Here is an 18,597-nt window from a genome sequence, read left to right as displayed (position 1 = left end):
TACTCACATACATATATATCAGTATAAATATGTATCACTGAAGATATGGCATTTCCTTAACTTCTGTAAGGCATTCATATTTTTCTGTTTTTTAATTTTTAAAAATCCTGTTTTTGACCTGTTAAACGGATTTCAGGACTAATGAGTCAGAACTGTAGTTTTAACTGACGTTAAGTGTATTATACCACAATTAAAAAAAAAAAACCCATAAAATTCTACAAGTACTGACACAGAAATCTCTAAGGTATCACCTTCTTAAATGAAAAAGTAAGTCAGAGACCAATATACGTAATATGATTCCATTAAAAAACCCCACACATTATGTGTGTGTGGTTGCATGTGTGTGTGTGTTGCTGTTGTTATTGTTCAGACACACTTCTGAAATTTGGGGGAAGATTTCTGTTTTTCTGCAAGGGGCACAAATACATGTGTGATTTGGAAAACTCAAAGAAGGAAAATAGACTGGTGTAAAGAGAGGCATCCCCGGGATGGGCCTGAGCCCCGGGTCCCTCCAAGGCCCCTGCCTGCTCCCTCCCCTTGGGACATACCTGAGGTATTGATCCAGTGACTGTACTGTCCCACGAGGCCTTCTGGGTTGTCAAGAAACCTGAGAGGACAGAGGTACATGTGAAAGGCCTTTTAGGGAAGGAGAGCAACCTTCTGAAACAGGATGTCTGGTAGATGTGCCCTAGTTCTCATTATTCACGGTAGTTAGGCCTTGGACACTGAAGGAGCAAATTCTGAGCTAGGAGTTTACCAGAAGCACAGCTTCCAATCGCAACATTTTTACCAACTGATCAATACATCACCTGGTTTTACCTGTGTGCCTAAAGACATCTTATTTAATATAATGTTGATCCATTCACATGGATCTCTGGTCCAACAGCACTGAAGGATGCTCATCTCACACACGTATTTCCTTGTGCTTAGCACTTCATCACTATGCTTGGGGCCATTTTAAACAGCAAAATCCCCCCCCAAAAGCATAAAAGTGTGGAAAATGTGGCACTAAACAGACCACATGAAGGACACTTGTGAGCTGAAACAAGAAGGCAGAGTGTCGCCTTGTTCAGCCTCGGCTAGGATCATGTGCATCGGGCAACTCAATTTTCTCCACTCTGCGTGTCTGAGAATGACTTTGAAAGCCATTCAAAGTATTGATTTTGGGGTTACAAATACATTTTAGTGAAGAGGTCAATTCACAAATACAGAATCTGTGAATAATGAGGATCAACTATCTATCTGTCTATCCACACACATATTTGTATACATATACATGTATAAATACACAGACACACACACACACACACACACACACACACACACACACCCTCTTGGACCACTCAAGAAAAATGAAAGTTGTGGGGGAGGGATAAACTAGGAGGTTGGGATTAACATATACACACTACTATATATAAAATAGATAACCAGGGCTTCCCTGGTGGCGCAGTGGTTGAGAGTCTGCCTGCCGATGCAGGGGACATGGGTTCGTGCCCCGGTCTGGGAAGATCCCACATGCCGCGGAGCGGCTGAGCCTGCGCGTCCGGAGCCTGTGCTCCGCAACAGTGAGAGGCCCGCGTACCGCAAAAAAAAAAAAAAAAAAAAAAAAGATAACCAACAAGGACCTACTGTATAGCACAGGAAACTCTACTCAATATTTTGTAATAATCTATAAGGGAAAAGAATCTGAAATAGAATATATATATATTCATATATATATCCATATACATATAACTGAATTACTGTGCTGTATAATGAAACTAACATGCTGGGGACCTTCCTGGTGGCACAGCGGTTAAGAACCCTCCTGCCAATGCAGGAGACACGGGTTCGAGCCCTGGTCCGGGAAGATCCCACATGCCACGGAGCAACTAAGCCCGTGCGCCACAACTATTGAGCCTGCGCTCTAGAACCTGTGAGCCACGACAGCTGAGCCCTCGTGCCACAACTACTGAAGCCCGCGCACCTAAAGCCCGTGCTCCGCAACAAGAGAAGCCACCGCAATGAGAAGCCCGCACACTGCAACGAGGAGTAGCCCTGCTCTCCGCAACTAGAAAAAGCCCGCATGCGGCCACAAAGACCCAACGCAGTCAAAAATAAATAAATAAAATAAATTTATTTAAAAAAAAAACAACTAACATGCTATTGTAAACCTACCTCAATTAAAAAAAAAAAGCAAGAAAGAGAAATGAAAGTTCATCCACTTCCTTGGCTCCATCCTCAGAGTTCTGGCCTCCTGTATCCTCCTCTGGCCTGCACCACCGGGCTGGCTCCCCACTGTCCACCCAGGCATGGGGTGCTGTCCTCCCCTTCCCCGCCCCACAGCCCACAAGTCCCCAAGCCCCACCCTCCTGCTCCCTAGCACTCTCTGCCCCATTCCCCGCTCTGTCCATGGCTCTAAGCCCAGCTCAGGCCTCACCCTTTCTCCCTGGACCCCAGCTTCCTCCCTAGCTTTCCATGCACCCCCCCCCCACACAGCCCCAGAGAGTCTTTCTATGCCCAGAGTGGACCCTGCCCCTCCCTGCTCGCAGCCCTCCTGTGGTTCCCCAGTGCCCTGTTGGGAAACCTCTGGCAGCAAAGACACCAGCCCCTGTGGCTTTGCCTCCCTGGCTTCCTCCCTACATCTCATACTCCAGTCACACCAAACTCCTTCTAGCCCAACCAGGTCACACATCCACCCACATCCCCTGGCCTCTATACATATTGCTCCTCTGCCTTTGGCAGCCTTTCCCCACCTTGACCCCCCGTGAGTGGCTGCTCTCCCTTCTGGACATGGCTTGAGGGCTGGTACCGTGGAAGCTTCCCCTGGACCCCTGCAGGTTGAGGAAACAGATCCCTGCCGAGTGTCTGCACACCCTGCGCATAGGTCCACGGATCCCCTACAGCAACTCTCATATGTGCACAAGAAGGGCTGGGTCTGACCCTTGTCTCTCCCCAGCAGCCTCAGGATGTATGTGGTAAATGACTGAGCGAGCGAGTGATGGCAGAAACGGGCTGTGCCAGCCTCAGGACATTGTAAATTGTGTGAGCAATTCTCCCATCACAGGCTGTCACTGTGTTCGTGGGACCTCCCCGCCCAGTGGCAGCCTTGAGAGCAGGGACCAACTGCAACCGGAGTCTGTGCTTTCCCTGCTGCGGGCCTTGCACAACAGAAAGCCATGGGGAATCAAATTGCCTCTCCTCTTTCTTTTATTCATTCATTCTGTCATGAACTAGAACTTTCAAAAAAATGAATACATATTTGCTGAGTGAATGGAAAAAAGCCACGCACACCAGTAAGACGTCGGAGAGGACAGGCTAGGGCTCCGGAAAACGTGCATGTGGCAACACTGCCCCCTTGTGGGCCCTTTGGTTACTGCCTCAAGTCAACCGACAGAGGCTGGGCTGGGGGTGTTTAGAATGAGTCCCACATCAACACTGATGCTCCCTGTGGAGTATCTTCATGTTCCCCGCCCTCCCTCTGTGATCGTGGCTGGGAACTGGGGTTCTGGAAGGAACTCTTACTTATTCTGAAGTCATTGATATGAAAGTGATTACTAAGACCTATTTTATTTACTCTGCGTCCGACTTGGCAAGGGCGGAGCCTCTTAGTGAAGCATGTCACAGTCACATTTGTTTAACTCCTGTGAAGGGGAAGGTGGGAGAGCGGTGAAAAGGGAGATACGACTGTTCTTAGGAGTTAGAGGAGGTAGGCGGAGGGAGGATCCAACCCAGTGGAGCCTCAGGAAGCAGGTTCAGAATGCACGAATGAACGAACAGAGAGTTCACACATGTGACATGCTGTCTATCCAGAAATCTTGCCTCCCCTTTGTCTGCCTGGGAAACTCCTCGGCAGACCGGGTCAGGCGGCTCTTGGGTAAGGGCTCCCAGGGGCCCGAGGCCAGGTCACGTGCCTCCCCTCTGCTCCCAAAATGCCCCGGGGCTGCCTCCACCCTCACAGGCACCGCTCACTTCCTGCCTGCGCGTCTCCTCCCGGCCTGGGAACCTCCAAGGCTGGGGCTGCCTCTGCCTGACCCGTGTGCCCACACGGAAGCCCAGGCCTGGTGTGAAGAAGGTTCACGCCTTCTTTCCTTAGTCGTTCATCCATCCTGCAACTATCTCATGAGCACCCACAACGTGCCAAGCGCTGTACTGCGAACAACACAGTGACAAGAGAGCTGACGCGGTCCCTGCCTTCAGAGAAATCCGACTAAAGGGGGCACTGCGGAGGGGTCCGCTACCTGGCGCCCAGTGTCACTTCTCCCCTGTGATGGCAGAATCCCAGGGGTCGGCAGCCACAGGCTGGAGACATTTCCCAGCCCCCACTGCAGCTTGGGGTGGCCACGTGACCAAGAGACATGTCAATTCCGGTCCTGCCCTCTAAAAGCAACGGGTGTCAGTGGCACTAGAGCTCGCACCCAGTATGAGGGGGGCCGAGGTACCCCACAACCCTTGGTCTCCTACCTTGGGGCTGTTAGTGAGAAGGAAGTAAAGATCTACCTCGTTTGGGCCGCAGTCTTTCGGGGTCTCCTCGTAAGAGCAACTCAGCCTCGTCACTAACACAGCAGAGCGCTTCAAGGAGCAGTTCACAAACTTCAGCCTCACTTAACCGCTTTAGCGGCTGGGCTGTGGGCTCCGACTACTTGTGTTGCTAATTCTGTGACTCGTTTTCACCTGACTTCAATGCAAAAATGGAAAACTACTGGAAAACCAGAAAATAAGTGCAGAAAGAAATGAAGAAAGCAGGGAAATGGGCTCATGTTCTGGCAGGTTCTGATGCAGAGGAAACCTGGGAGCTGAAGGCTGCTCTCTCTTTCTCTGTCTCTTCGTCCTTCAGCAGAGATGTTGGGGCATATTAGCACCGAAGTGGGACCTCCTACTTGCCTCACTGCCTTTCTGGAGGTGATTCATCTGTCACCACTGCCATGAGACCTGCCCTGGCCTTTAAATCTAAAAGAGCAGGCATGCCCACACCCTGACAGCCCCCCTGATGGCTACCCAGGGTTCCGACCCGATGGCCCCCACCGCCTGACCTCTGCCATGCTGTGTGTTTCACGATCTCTGTACTGTCTATCTCCCCCATTAGAATGTGAGTTCCCTGAGGGCAGGGATGTTTGTCCTTAGTTACTCCTGTATCCCCAGGCCCTGGAATAGAGCCTGGTGCATGGGAGGTGCTCACTGAGTATTTGGTGAGTGGAGGATGGTAACAACCAAACACCACCAAGCCACGTGCGATGGGCCGCCCATACTTGGGAGACACTAGCTTCCAGGTGAAAGGGCCTCCTCTGGAGTCAAATGACCTGGGAGCAACTCTAATCAGCTGTGTGACCCAGGCTGATTACCTAAGCTCTCTGTGCTTTCAGATCTTGAGAGCACTTGCCTCAGAGCTGCTCTGAGGATGACACAGGGGAGCATTGGGCACACTGCCCGGCACAGGAAAGTATACAATAAAGGTCAGCCTTGAACAGGTCATTACGGGCAGGCCAACGTTGACAGGCGTCCCTTCCTCTGAGCGTGAACAAGCAGGAGACCTGATGCAGTGGGGGCGAGGGAAGGGCTCCCCGGGGACTGACGACTAAGCCGAAACCTGAAGGAGGGTGAGATTTGGGGCATGGCATCTGGGTGTGCGTTCGATCAGCATAAATCAAACATAACACATTTCAAACACAACATATTTTTCAAGGACACAGCTACACCTAAAATTAATTGAGGAGAAGCACTGAGCTTCTTTAACAATGTAAAGTTTAAAAAATAAAGCATTGAGTGAAAGAAAGAAAGAGAATGAAATTCAGAGCACAGTACCATTTATGCAAGTTAAACACACTCATCATATGTTGTTTAAGGACACAGACGTGTCTATACAAACTTATCTGAGAGCAGTAGTCAGAAGCGGTAAAGTTGATGCACGTGTAATGATGGGGTTAAAGTGTTGAGTGAAAAAAGCCAGAAACAGGTGAGATTCAGAACAGAATACCATTTATGCAAGTCAAATACACACAGTGCCACCACCGTCATGCAAGTTTAAGGATACAAGTACATTTACGCAAGCATATCGGTAGGACATATATTCAGCAAGTATGTGTGTCCACAGTTGAGAGAAGGGAGTTGGGGGATAATAAAGGGGGCAAAATAAAATGAGACAGAGGCTCAACAGGAACCAACAACACAGCATACTGAGAACTGAAAAGTACGACAGACTCAATGCTGTTCACTCGAGAGTTTTCCCTCTTCCCACTCTGCACACTTTTCCTGGATAATCTCTCATCCTCTCCCAGGGCCTCTGCTGACAATTCCTGAGACATTGCTGGGGTCTAAGGCTCCGTCTGGACTTCATTCCTGCACTTCAGATGGGAGAGCCAACCATCTCCTGGATGGCCCCTCCTGGATGACTCCTCTTGGGGCAACTCTCATGCCCCAAGCCTATACCAGATCTTGAATCCCAACGTGTGGACCTGCAGAGCTTCCCTGTATCTAGCCGTCTACTGTCCTTGGTGCTGAAGACCAAAGCCCCTGTGCTTGCTTCCCTCTGAGCCCAGCTGCCCTCTGTCCTTGGTGCTGAACCGCGCACTCAGCAGCACCTCCCTTGGCACCGAGGTGCCCTCTGTCCTTGGTGCTGAGCATCTAAAACAGAACCAGCAGGACCCGGCGCTTTTACATGCAGAGGGGATGGAAGCATGTAAAAGAGGCCAGTGTTGCCAGATGCCGAGGCAGGGCCCAGGCCAAAATGTTCAGGTTGCCTGTGGGTCCCCGTGGGAGTGAATGACTCATGGTGTCCTGTACACTGTGAGCATTTTCTACAGGCCAGGCTCTGTGCTGAGTGCTGCGTACCTGACTCCCCCGAATCCTTCCACAGCCCCCTGAGGTGGGTGCTAATAGGATCCCACCTGACGGAGGACACTGAGGCTTGTGGAGGTTAAGCTGCTCACCCAACACCCTGCAGCAGTGGGGCTGGAGTCTGACCCCAGGCAGTGTGGCTCCAGATCCCACGCTCCTGTCTGCTGGAATGGACGGTAAAGCAGATGCCCGAGAACTGCAGAGGCCTTGATCCTGCCAGATGCCGCCTCCCCCTCTTTTCTGTTCCCTATTGGGTTCTGAGCTTCAGTCCCCCCTGCAGGGGTGCTGGGCAGTGATGGGCTCTGCTGACCCCCAGACTCACTTCTGTTTCAGCTTCATGATATCCTCGGTGTTGGGAAGGCAGTTCGTCCATGGCAGGGTCCCATAGAGCCACTTCAGCAGACAGTAGCCCAGGGTCTGGAGGTCACTGCGGCGGGAGGGCCCTGGGGAGGGAGGGGAGGAGGTGGCGGCTCAGTCCAGATGTCCTGCTCACTGACACGCCCCCCCCTTCCTTTCTCTCACGGACTCAAGCATGGGCTCACACACTCAGCCACCCAAACATACAGGCTCTCATCTGTTCATTCACTTCTCACTCACCTACTCTCAGTCCCTCATGGGTCTCTCGATTACTCATTCACTCCCTCAGCCATCCCTTCATCCCCGCTTTCACTAGCTCACTCCCTCATCTACTTGTCTTTCATTCATGCACCTATTTATTCAATGAGTCCTCAGAGCCCTGTGTGCCAGGCCCCTTCCCACATTCTTAAAAGACAGATAAGAGTTTGGTTGGGTCCCAGCCCTTGACAGTCCAGTGGAGAGACAGTTATAGCGTGGGATCATCTGGGTTATAGAGGAGACAGAACGGCGCATGAGGGAACGCGGAACGATGGGCATTGAACTCAGCCTCACTCAGTAGGGGAAGGCAAAGGAGACAGCAGCATGATTTTTCTTATGCTTCCTAAATCACACGATGTAGACAACACTCCATATAAGCATTCAACAAACACTGAGAGTTGACTGTGCCAGACCTTTGCCCTTTGGTGCTGGAGGCACAGGTACCATCACTTCCCTGGGGGAGCTTAGTGTAGTGGGAGGGTGCGGGCAGGTACATGGATGGTCATATCAAGGGGTTGGGAAAGGAGAGGCCGAGACCTCCTCAAGGAATCTTCTTCTCAGAGTGCTCTCTTCTCTCCCCATACACCTTCCTTGGATAATTTCATTCCCATCCCTGGGCTTCAACTGACAACTCCTGAGATACTGCTGACATCTGAGTCTCCATCCAGACCTCGCTCCTGTGCTGCTGACGTGGACAGCCAACTGCTTACTCAACAGCCCCTCCTAGATGACTCCTGGGCAACTCTCACGTTCCAAGTCTACAGAGATCCTGAATGTGAACCTCTGGAGCCGCAGGGCTTCCTTGCAGTCAACTGCTCACTGCCCTTGGCGCTGGACTACTGCCCCACGATGACCTCATGTGTGTGTGTGGGCGCTATCCATGGTCCTGAATCCCTACTGTGGCTCCCTGGCTCAGCCTGACTCCTGTGTTTGGCCATCTGCTGTCCGTGGCTGTGAAAACCTACAACTGCCCTTGTCCGAGAAGCATGTCTCCATGGTCCCGAATCCCTTCTCTGGCCTCTTACCACATCCCTTGTGCAGGTCCATGCTAATGAACTCAAGGTCCCCCTCATGTGGGCTCCTGCTGCCTTCGTTGTAGGCCACGTGTCTGCCACCTGGCGAATAGCGGAAGGTGAAGCCGTAGCCTGCCAGGGTCACCTGTGTGGACGTGGGGAGAAGCCATACAGTTTGAAGGTTAGGAGCTTGGATCCTGGAGTCAGAGACTTCAATCGTGGGTGCAATTTGAAACATAATGCCAAACAGTACGCAAGGGTGTGAAAAGAACACAAACTAACTGTCCCCATCACTGCTCAGCCCCCCTAAACCCACTGTCCAGAAGTAACCACTAATATAGATTCTTATGCGTTATTTCAAATCATTTTCTTTAAATAATCAGTAAACACATGTGGTCCGGGAGGGGGCTCTAGTTTCCCACACATGGATCACACTCTACCTCCTGCTGGACACACAGCTTACTGCACTTCAACAGTGTATTAACTCTAGAGCCAGACAGGCCAGGTTCCAATGCCAGCTTGGCCCTTTAGTGGCCATACAACTTTGGACAAATTATGAAACGTCTCTGTGCTTTGATTCCTCCATTTGTAAAATGAAGATATGACAGTCCTCACCTTGCAGGGCTGTTAGGAGGCTTAACTGAGTTTAAAACAAAAAGCCCTTATCTACTAGACACACAAAGTTAGCCACATCAGCTTTTTAATGGCTGCATTTAAAAGAAAATTTAATTAATTAATTAATGTCTGCGTTGGGTCTTCGTTGCGCGCGGGCTTTCTCTCTAGTTGTGGCGCGCGGGGGCTACTCTTCACTGTAGCGCACGGCTTCTCACTGCAGTGGCTTCTCTTGTTGCAGAGCACGGGCTCTAGGCACGCAGGCTCAGTAGTTGTGGCGCACAGGCTTAACTGCTCCACGGCATGTGGGATCTTCCCGGACCAGGGCTCAAACCCGTGTCCCCTGCATTGGCAGGCGGATTCTTAACCACTGCGCCACCAGGGAAGTCCCTAATGGCTGCATCTTATTCTGCCGAATGGAGAGTAGACAACTGTTGGCTTTGTCCATGTGAGGCCTACATCTTTTTCTTCTGGTCACAGTTTGTGATGGTTAACTTTATGTGTCAGCCTGACTGGGCCACAGGGTACCCAGACATGTAGCCAAAGGTTATTCTGGGTGTGTCTGTGAGGGTGTGTCTGGATGAGATGAATATTTAAATCAGTAGGCTGAATAAAACAGACTGCCCTCTCTAGTGTGCATGGGCCTCACCCAATCAGTTGAATAGAACACAAAGGCTGAGTGAAAGGGAATGAATGCCTCCTGCCTGACCACATGAGCCGAACATCAGCCTTCTCTTGCCTTTAGATTTGAACAGAAATATTGGCTCTTCTTGGGTCTCGGGCCTGCCAGCTTTCAGACTGGAAATCACACAATCACCTCTTCTAGTTTCCAGGCCTTTGGATCTGACGAGACACATTATCAGCTCTCCCAGTCTCCAGCCTGCCGACTGCAGATCGAGGTCCCTAGATCAGCTTCCATAATTGTTTGGGGCAGCTCCTTATAATAAATCTCTTTCTCTCTCTCCCTTATATATATACGCGCACACACACACACACATACACATTCTATTGGTTCTGTTTCTTTAGACAGCTCTGACCAGTATGGTTCCAGGGTTTTTCTCTGGGATCACCCCTCTCCAATTCTCAGTCCATGTGTCTGAGGTGGGGCTCACCTGATCTATTTCCACTGGGGTTGCTAAACTGAGGGGATTCGAGCCTCATTTGCTGGTGGTTATTTTGTCACCACAGGGAAGACAGTTTGCCTGATTATGAGCAATGCAAACACAAGAAGAGCCCAGAAATGGAAGACCCAGCTTCCCAATGACTGGGTCTGAGTTCTTAGATTCAGCCATGCTTGAAGCCAGTGAAGTCCTAGATTTTTCCACTCCATGGAGCAATAAATTGCACTTGGCCCTTTTTAAACTTTTTTTCCTTTTTCGTTTTTGCTTAAGGCATGTTAAATTGGGTTTCTGTCATTAGCAGGAGTAATTAGAATTTACTTTAAAATACTAATTAGTACTCTACTGGGAGTATATATTTGAGGTTTTCCAATTTTACTGTCACAATCAGTGTTGTCAGGAACATTTTGTACATGTATCTTCGAATATATGGATAAGATACGTTCCTAAAAGTGGACCCAGTAGATCAAAAAACATATGCATTTGAATTTTGACTGCTATATTCAAATTACCTTCCAAAAAGGTTGCCCATTTCATACTTCCAATAGTATGTAAAGAATTCCTAGTTCCTTACATCCTTATCAGCAGGAGATATTATTTTTCTTTTTAATTTTGTCCACCCAAAGGGTAAAAATAGTGTATTTTAAGAGTAATTGCTGTGACTATTAGGGAGGTTAAGCATCTTTTCATACATTTAACCTGTGGATTTCTTTTTCTACGAACTGCTTTTCCTATCCTTTGTCTATTTTTCTACTAAGTCACTTATCTCTTCTTATTTATTTGAAGGAACTCTTTATACATGATGGATAGCAATTCTTTGTCTGCAATAAGCATTGTGAAATAAACGCAGGTTTTGAGACAGGTGAGATCCTGAGCCCAGAGAGCCCCCAGGATGGAGGAGGACCTGGCTATTACCTGGCACAAGTCCTCTGGATTCACAAAGATATTCTCAGCTGTCACATTGCCGTGAACATACTCATTCTCATGGAGGAACTCCAGGGCATCCAGCTGGGGGGAAGAAAGCAAGCATCTCCATGAGCAGCAGGCTAACACAAAGAGGCTCTGATGCAAAGCTCCGGAGGGAACCCCCACTGTTGGGCCTGGGGTCACGTGGTGCTGCTGTGGTGGCGGCGGTGGTGGTCCAAGCCTGACTACTCCTAAGTGAAGCATCAGGAAGCCCACCCTGACAGCACACCTCAGCATGTCTTCTAATTAGGTTTTTGAAAAATTCAGCATTAAAGCTGATATTTGGTTTTCCATTGACCTCTTATGCCTATCTCTTAGCTGATCTCAGGAGGGGAAGAAGCTGGTTACTTATTGACCCCCCGCAAGAAAGAAAACCCAGCACTCATGTACATCAAAGAGGTTTTTTCTCATTTGCCCTAGGGAGCAGAAATACATTTAGCTAAGTAATTTATATTCTGATCTCTAGCTCTGACTTTTCCATTGAGCTCATATATTGAACTGCCCAGGTACTCCTTACATCTTGATTACAACCCAAGCCCCCGTCGACTCCAAGGCTCTACTGCCCACCAAGTTCTGCTTGTTCAAACTCTCCATCCCCACAGCCCAGCTCCTCCTCAGGCCTGGTCCTCTCTGTGCTGACCTCACCCAGCCTCCATCTCACCCCTCCGGCCCATCCCCACACCGCCCACAGGGTCTTTCTACACCCAGAGCTGACCCTGCCCTTCCCCTATTCCCAATCCTCGCGTGGCTCCCCAGCGCCCTCGGGACAGAGTCCCGGTCCCCCAGGTTGGTGTTCAAGGTCCTGCGTGATCTGGTCACTGCTGAGCTCTCCACACCAACCTCAGCTGTTACCTTTCCCCTCTACACGTCACACTGCAGACACTCTGAGCGTAATGACCTTCGGGACTCACCTGATGTGTCACTCCCTTGCCACTTCCATCCCTCCAGCAATTTACACTGGGTCCTCTTATGCTCCATCACTTCTAGTCAAAGCACTTTTCACAATTTGTGCAACTGTGATTTAATATCATCCTCTCCCACTAGACATAAAAACCATGACTGTGCTGCCCCCCATGGTACTCTCAGCCCCTGGGACAGTGTCTGATTCCCAGCAGGGACCTGATAAATATTTAATGAAATGATGGATGAAGGAAGGAATGAATGAACAAAAGTCTTGTGCTCTCTCTCCCACACCAGCCTTTGCCTAAGCTATATCCTTGGCCTGGAATGTTCTCCCATGCATCTCCACTCCTACTCTACCCAGCACCTTGCTATATCCCACTCTTGACTTAGAAATGACCTCTACCAGGAAGTTCAACTGAACCCCTCAATTTAGGCTGGGACCCTTCCTCCAACTGCTATGGTCTCCTGACAATACTTATCACTCTGTTTTTTTTTTCTGGCCGCGTTGCATGGCATGCAGGATCTTAGTGCCCCAACCAGGGATTGAACCTGCGCCCCCTGCACTGGAAGTGCAGGGTCTTAGCCACTGGACCGCCAGGGAAGTCCCACTTATCACTCTGGTTCTAACAGCCTGGTGTTCAGCTATGTTGGTCACCGTGCTCGCCCCAGTGCCCAGCAGAGGGAGGTGCGGGCTGAACGTGTCAATGAGCAAACAGATGGATAAACTAGGACCCGGGGGGCCATCCTCTGGATGGGAGCCTGCAACTCTCAGGGACTTACCAGCCGGCAGGCCATCTGGAACACAGACCTCACTGACATCACATGCTTCGGGTAGTCATCCAGGATTGACTGAAGGCTCCTCCCCAGGATGGGGAACACCAAGAACCTGGAAGACATGAGTGTCCCAGCAAGTGGGAGAGATGACTAGGGGAGGGGATGGAATACAAGCCACCAAGGATGGGGTGTGGCTGGGGGCTACCAGATCCCGGTCCTGGGTGAGATGAAGGGCTCGGATTGGTGGGGGACCAGCCTGCCTCAAGGCTGGGGGAAGGAAGGAAGCAACTATCTGGCCAATGGCTCCAGGGTCCCAGCCATGCCTGGGCATGTGACAGGGAGAGAAAGGAAGGGGCCAGTGAGGCGAGTGGCAAGTGAAGTGACTCACCTGTACTTGTTCTGGTGAATGCCAAAACCGACGCAGGTGGGGATGGCCAGCTGGGGGGTCGAGTGCAGCTTTTTCCACTTGTTCACTGTGGGAGGCAGGGGCCTGAGAGGTTAGGGCCCACCTGGCCCTGCACCCACAATGGACAGCAGCCCGTTCCCAGACCAGAAGCAGAGCGCGCCCGAGCGCAGGCCACACACTGGGTCTCCTGGTTGGTGATGTCGCCTCTGTGGGTGCATGACAGCGAGGCGGGTGACGATAGGGGGTGTGAACATGGGAGAAAGCACTGACAAATCTGGAGTGAGTGGAAGCGGTAAGAGCGACAGCGTAACCTCTGAATTCCCATGTAGAGCTAATGAGATTGGGGAGTGTCTAAACTGGTCAAGGTGTCACTACATGTCCGCCCACCTTCCAGGATCTCAGTTGGATGGTACAGATCCAGCGGTGTGCTGATAAAAGATAACAGCTGGTTGTCTGGGGAAAGATAGCTTTGATCTGTCGTGTTTGCTGATTTCTGTGGTGTAAATACTTCCCAGTATGGCCAGTTTCAAGCTACCAATGTGGTATCATGGAAGACTGAGGTGGAAAGAGAGGCAGTAGCGTGCCCTTACATGGTATTTCCACCACACAGATACAGTGAATGTAAACAACCTCAAGAATATAGATAGTAGGGACTTCCCTGGCGGTCCAGTGGTTAGGACTCTGCGCTTCCGCTGCAGGGGGCATGGGTTCAATTCCTGGTCGGGGAACTAAGATCCCACATGCCAAGAGGCGTGGCCAAAAAAAAAAAAAAACAGTCTAGATGATAGAAAATGTAGACAAATAATTAGGAAGGGATGAGCTTTGAGTATTTATTACCCTTGCTCTTAATTTGACTGTAAATTGATAAAATTTATGATGACTATGTTTTATTTATTTATTTAAGATGGCTATGACTGAAAGCTTGCAGGGCAATTTTATTATTTTAAAAATGATTTATTTATTTATTTGGCTGTGCTGGGTCTTAGTTGCAGCACGCAGGATCTTCGTTGTGGCATGCGGGATCTAGTTCTCTGACCAGGGACTGAACCCAGGCCCCCTGCGTTGGGAGCACGGAGTTTTACCCACTGGACCACCAGGGAAGTCCGATGGCTATGTTTTAATAACTGGCTTGCAGTATTTGTGAAAATTTAATACTTGGCACTCAAGAGCTGGTAATGACAAGCCAGCCTCAGCCCATTGTCCGCTGTCTGTCCTCTGGGGCCTGAGGCCCGAGGGGTGATGGGAGCAAACCTGGGCCTTTAATTTAATCCCCACCCTTCCCACACCTTCAGCGAGAAGCCAGTTGTTTTGACCAAGCCGGTACCCCCAACTCTTCCCCCACTTGCCCACTTCCCTGAGGAATACCTTGCAAAGGCTTGGCGGCCCGCTGGAAGAAGTTCTGCTCGTTGAACAAGCGCCCGTCCTTGGCATCCTAGTGGAGGAGGAGAGGGGAAAAGGCTGTCACACTGGAATCTCTTAGGCAAGGGCTCCAAGGTCATCACTGGCCATGGATTACCCCAGGGTAATGCCAGCAATAACCCAGGTTCCCCAAGTCCTGCACATCAGAACCAAATTCCCTAGGGTGCTCCATGTGAACATATATCAGAGACTTTGAGTCACTGCCCAGGTTCCTTTACTTTTACAATAGGATCTACAAGTTTTCCCTAGACACATGCCCTTCAGCTAAAAACTACATTTCCCAGTCTCCCTTGCAGTGAGGAATGCCCACATGACCAAGTTCTGGCCAATGGGGACGTGAGCAGATGAGACTCGGGCAACTTCCAGGTTATGCCATGCCCTTAAAGGGCTAGGGCAGGCACGCCCCTTCCTCTTTTCCAGTTCCAATTGGCTGGAATGCAGATGAGATGGTAGGAGGTGGAGCAGCCATCTCAGCCCATGAGATGAACCTTATAGATTGAGAGGCCTGGAGCAACAAGAGAGAAGGAAAGTAAGCCCCTGGTTTATGGAACTATCATATCAGCCCTGGACCACTGCCCCCAGACTGTTAAATGGAAAAGCAATAAAATATACTTGTTTAAGCCATAACTAACATTGGGTCATTTTTTCCCAAGCAGTCAAACCAAATATTTTAATTAAACACAACTAGTACAGCTGGGTTCTTCAGGGCACAGGGTCAAAAAGAACTGGGTTCAAATCTCAGCTCTGCCATTCACTCATTCTTTCTATAAAGCACCTATTATGTGCCTAGTATTGTTCTGGGCATTGTCAATACAGCAGTGAACAAAGCAATTTTCATAATGGGCGTCCCTGGGCAAGCGACGGAGCCTTTATTTCCTCATCTGTTAAATGAGAAACACAGTAACCACCCCACAGGTTTGATTATGAAACTCTTAGCCCAGGGTTGGGCGCAGGACAGGCTCTCAGCAAGCAGGTGCTATCACTCATCTGCGAGCCTGGTTCAGGAGCACTGGCTCTGAACCACTCACACGGCCTCCATCTAGGGCCAAGGGAGGGCACCCAACCCAGCCGTCCCAGGTTTCGGGCACTTGCCCAGACACACAGCCAGAAAGCATCAGAGCCAGGGCTCATGGGTGGACCCGACTGCGGTTTCTGAGGGGCCCCATGTAGAAGAACCCAAGGCCCAGAGGGAAACGTGCCCCACCCAAGGTCCCACTGCTCCTCGAAGGCCAAGGCTGTGCTCTCCGGCTTGCCCAGCCCACAGAGGGGCTTGGAGGTCAGTGGTGCATTTGCTAAAGCCCCAGGCCATCCCCTCAGTGCCTCTCCCCCCGGGGCCACTCACTAGTTTAAGTGAGAATCTTTGTTTTCGGAGACTTGACTCGCAGTCAAAGGTGGAGTCTGGCTCAGCTGTGGATGGACGAAAGGAGCAAGGTTATCATCTAGAGGGAAGGTCAGGGTCAGTGTCCTCAGAGTAATGAGCAGCAGCTGCGGTTAACGGATTCCCAACAGGGTCAAGCGCATTCTCGACTTTCATGACCTGCTCCTTCCTATTTTCAACAGCTTCTTTCTTTCTCTCTCTGTTAATACACAGCTGTGCACAAAGGGTAATTAACCATGAGACCGCTCTCCTCGGAAAGGCCTGCGCGCAAGGCTGAACCTCGGCTGGTGTCTGCGAATCAGCTGGGAAGGTTCTAGGATTCCTAACCAATAAAAGGGGCTCCCGGTGCCCAAACCATTATGCTGAACACCTGCTTTCCTTCTGCGAGTAGAATTTTGGTGCCTGCCAGGCAGACAGTGCCTGTGGGACCAGCATCCAATAAAAACCCTGGGCACTGAGTCTCTAATGAGCGTCCCTCTAATGAGCATTTCATGTGTGATGTCCCACCTTGTTATGCATCCCGTGTGACTCCAAGGGGAGGGGACTCTGGAAGCTGGCGCTGGTTCCCCTGGACTTACCCCATGTGCTTTATCCCTTTGCTGACTGTGCTGTATCCTTCTGCTATAATAAATTATGACATGAGTATGACTATAGGCTGAGGCCTGTGGGTCCCCCCAGTGAATCACTGAACCCGGGGGTGGTTCTGGGGCCCCTGACTCAGCAGCTGTATGCATTTGTCTGCACATATGGGTGTGTGGCTGAACCACACCGACTCCGTCTTGTCAGGGTCATCTTAGGCCCACTGTCCTACCCCCTCCCCTTTCTGCATGACAGAGCTCTAGCCTACGCATGAGGAACGCACCCAAACCAGATAAGTTCCTGATTAACTATAAGCCTTCCTCTGAAAACTGGAAGAATGACTTTTGCTGACACAGATGGTTCACGGTCCACGAGGAATAATGGTTATGAGACCCCCCAGGGGAAGGAAAAACCCGGCTCCTGCTGGCGCAGACGTGCCTCCCCCTTAGAAGTCAGATTCTATCTTTAGCTTTGGCCCCTTTAAATCCCCTGTGCCCCTTCTGGCAGCACAGAGAGCAGCTGCAAATGCTTCCAGATCGCTGTCCGCAGGGTCCTACCCATATGTAAGGTTCCCACAATAAACTTCGTAACTGGACTTTATGGAGCTGTCCACTTCGTTTTCTTCGATCTCCAAGTTCCTTCTCAGCTCAGGGGATACTATTCAATATCCCCGTCTTTGAACAATGCATAAGTACCGTGTGATGGACGCAGATCCCCTTGGAGGAGGACCTGTTCCCCTAGCCCCACGCAACCTGGAGAGGCCACTGCAGCAGCCTTCAGTCCCTCAGGGATGCCCTCAGCTGCAAGTCCCAGGGCGGCCCATAGCCAAAGGCCGATGGAGGGGGATATAAAGGCCCAGCCGTGTTGGCCTAACTCAGAACCACACTGAAGGACCGCTTCTGCTCCAGAGTCCCCATGGGGCCAGCCGAGATCCCTGGGCTGCTCCAGCGCTCTATGTCTCCCCTCTGCCCCACCACTTCCTCCCCCTCCCCTCTGCAGGTGCTGATCCCTGGGGCACTTCCTCATAAACACCTGCATGCTTGCCCCATTCTGCTTAATTACAAACCCTGCAAAGTCTACTGCCCCGTGCTAAGTGTGGGCTTTACGCACATTGTTTCCTCTAATGCTCAGGACAGCCCTAGGAAGGTCTAATACAATGTTATTGTTATTACTATTATGGCGGCTGTCGTTGTTAGCTCCATTTTTTTTTTTAAGAGAGAAATGGAAAATTTTATTAGAGCCAAATTTGAGGATTATAACCTGGGAAAATCATCTCAGAAAGCTCTAAGAACTGTTCCGTTAGCTCCACTTGACGGACGAGACGAGAAAGCCGAAGCTTACTGAGGCCAAGTGACACGGGAGGCTTTGTGCCACGTAGATCTGGGCTCAAGCCCAGCCCCTCCATCAACTCCGTGACTTGGTGTGAGGTGCTAAACCTCTCTGGGCCTCCGCCCCATGTCAGTAAAGTAGGACTAATGAAGCCCACCCCTGAGACTGGATGCAAGGATTCAGAGGGGTCGGTAGGAATAACAACAGTACCAGCTGAGCAGGAATCATAGCCAGCTTCACCCGTTTTTGGTTTTGGCCATGCCGCGTGGCTTGTGGGATCTTAGTTCCCTGACCAGTGACTGAACCTGGGCCCTTGGCAGTGAAAGCATGGAGTCCTAACCACTGGACCGCCAGGGAACAACCCCAGCTTCACCCTTTGTATGAGCTGCTCAATGATGCACCCACCACAGCCCAGCATCACACCGGGCACTCCGGGAGCACTCAGTGTGTGGCAGCTTTTAAAATATAATCAGCCGAGGGCCCACAGCTGGTAGGTGGCAGAGCGGCACTGGCCTAGGTCTAGCTCACCCCCAGGAGCTCATGAACCGAACCATCGCCATCCATCCCAGCTAGCTCTCTGCATCCTCCTTCCTTTTCTCTCTTCTTTCCCACCCTTCCTAACCATCCAGGCTGGTGTTGTCTGAGACACTGAGCTAAGGGGCAGGGAGGTGA

General features: G+C 50.6%; 1 protein-coding gene across 15 annotated transcripts in view; it reads right to left on the bottom strand.

Annotated features, from left to right (window-relative positions):
• The window catches only part of VRK3 (VRK serine/threonine kinase 3), a 43,223-nt gene that overhangs the window by 5,916 nt on the left and 18,710 nt on the right, over positions 1-18,597 (bottom strand). For all 15 annotated transcript variants that reach the window (XM_089902175.1, XM_022585010.3, XM_089902177.1 and 12 more), the window contains 8 exons: positions 15,982-16,046; positions 14,586-14,652; positions 13,203-13,287; positions 12,821-12,926; positions 11,087-11,179; positions 8,454-8,586; positions 7,136-7,256; positions 549-607 (listed from right to left, as the gene is read on the bottom strand). In XM_089902175.1, the coding sequence (XP_089758301.1) occupies positions 549-607; positions 7,136-7,256; positions 8,454-8,586; positions 11,087-11,179; positions 12,821-12,926; positions 13,203-13,287; positions 14,586-14,652; positions 15,982-16,046 (729 nt within the window). The remainder of the gene's footprint in view (positions 1-548; positions 608-7,135; positions 7,257-8,453; positions 8,587-11,086; positions 11,180-12,820; positions 12,927-13,202; positions 13,288-14,585; positions 14,653-15,981; positions 16,047-18,597) is intronic.

Source organism: Delphinapterus leucas, chromosome 20, assembly GCF_059928025.1.
Source record: "Delphinapterus leucas isolate spDelLeu-1000000601 "Yukka" chromosome 20, BTC_Dleu_Yukka2, whole genome shotgun sequence".
NCBI classification, from domain to species: domain Eukaryota; kingdom Metazoa; phylum Chordata; class Mammalia; order Artiodactyla; family Monodontidae; genus Delphinapterus; species Delphinapterus leucas.
Note: the sequence above shows the minus strand (reverse complement) of the source record. Positions and strands in the feature narration are given on the sequence as shown.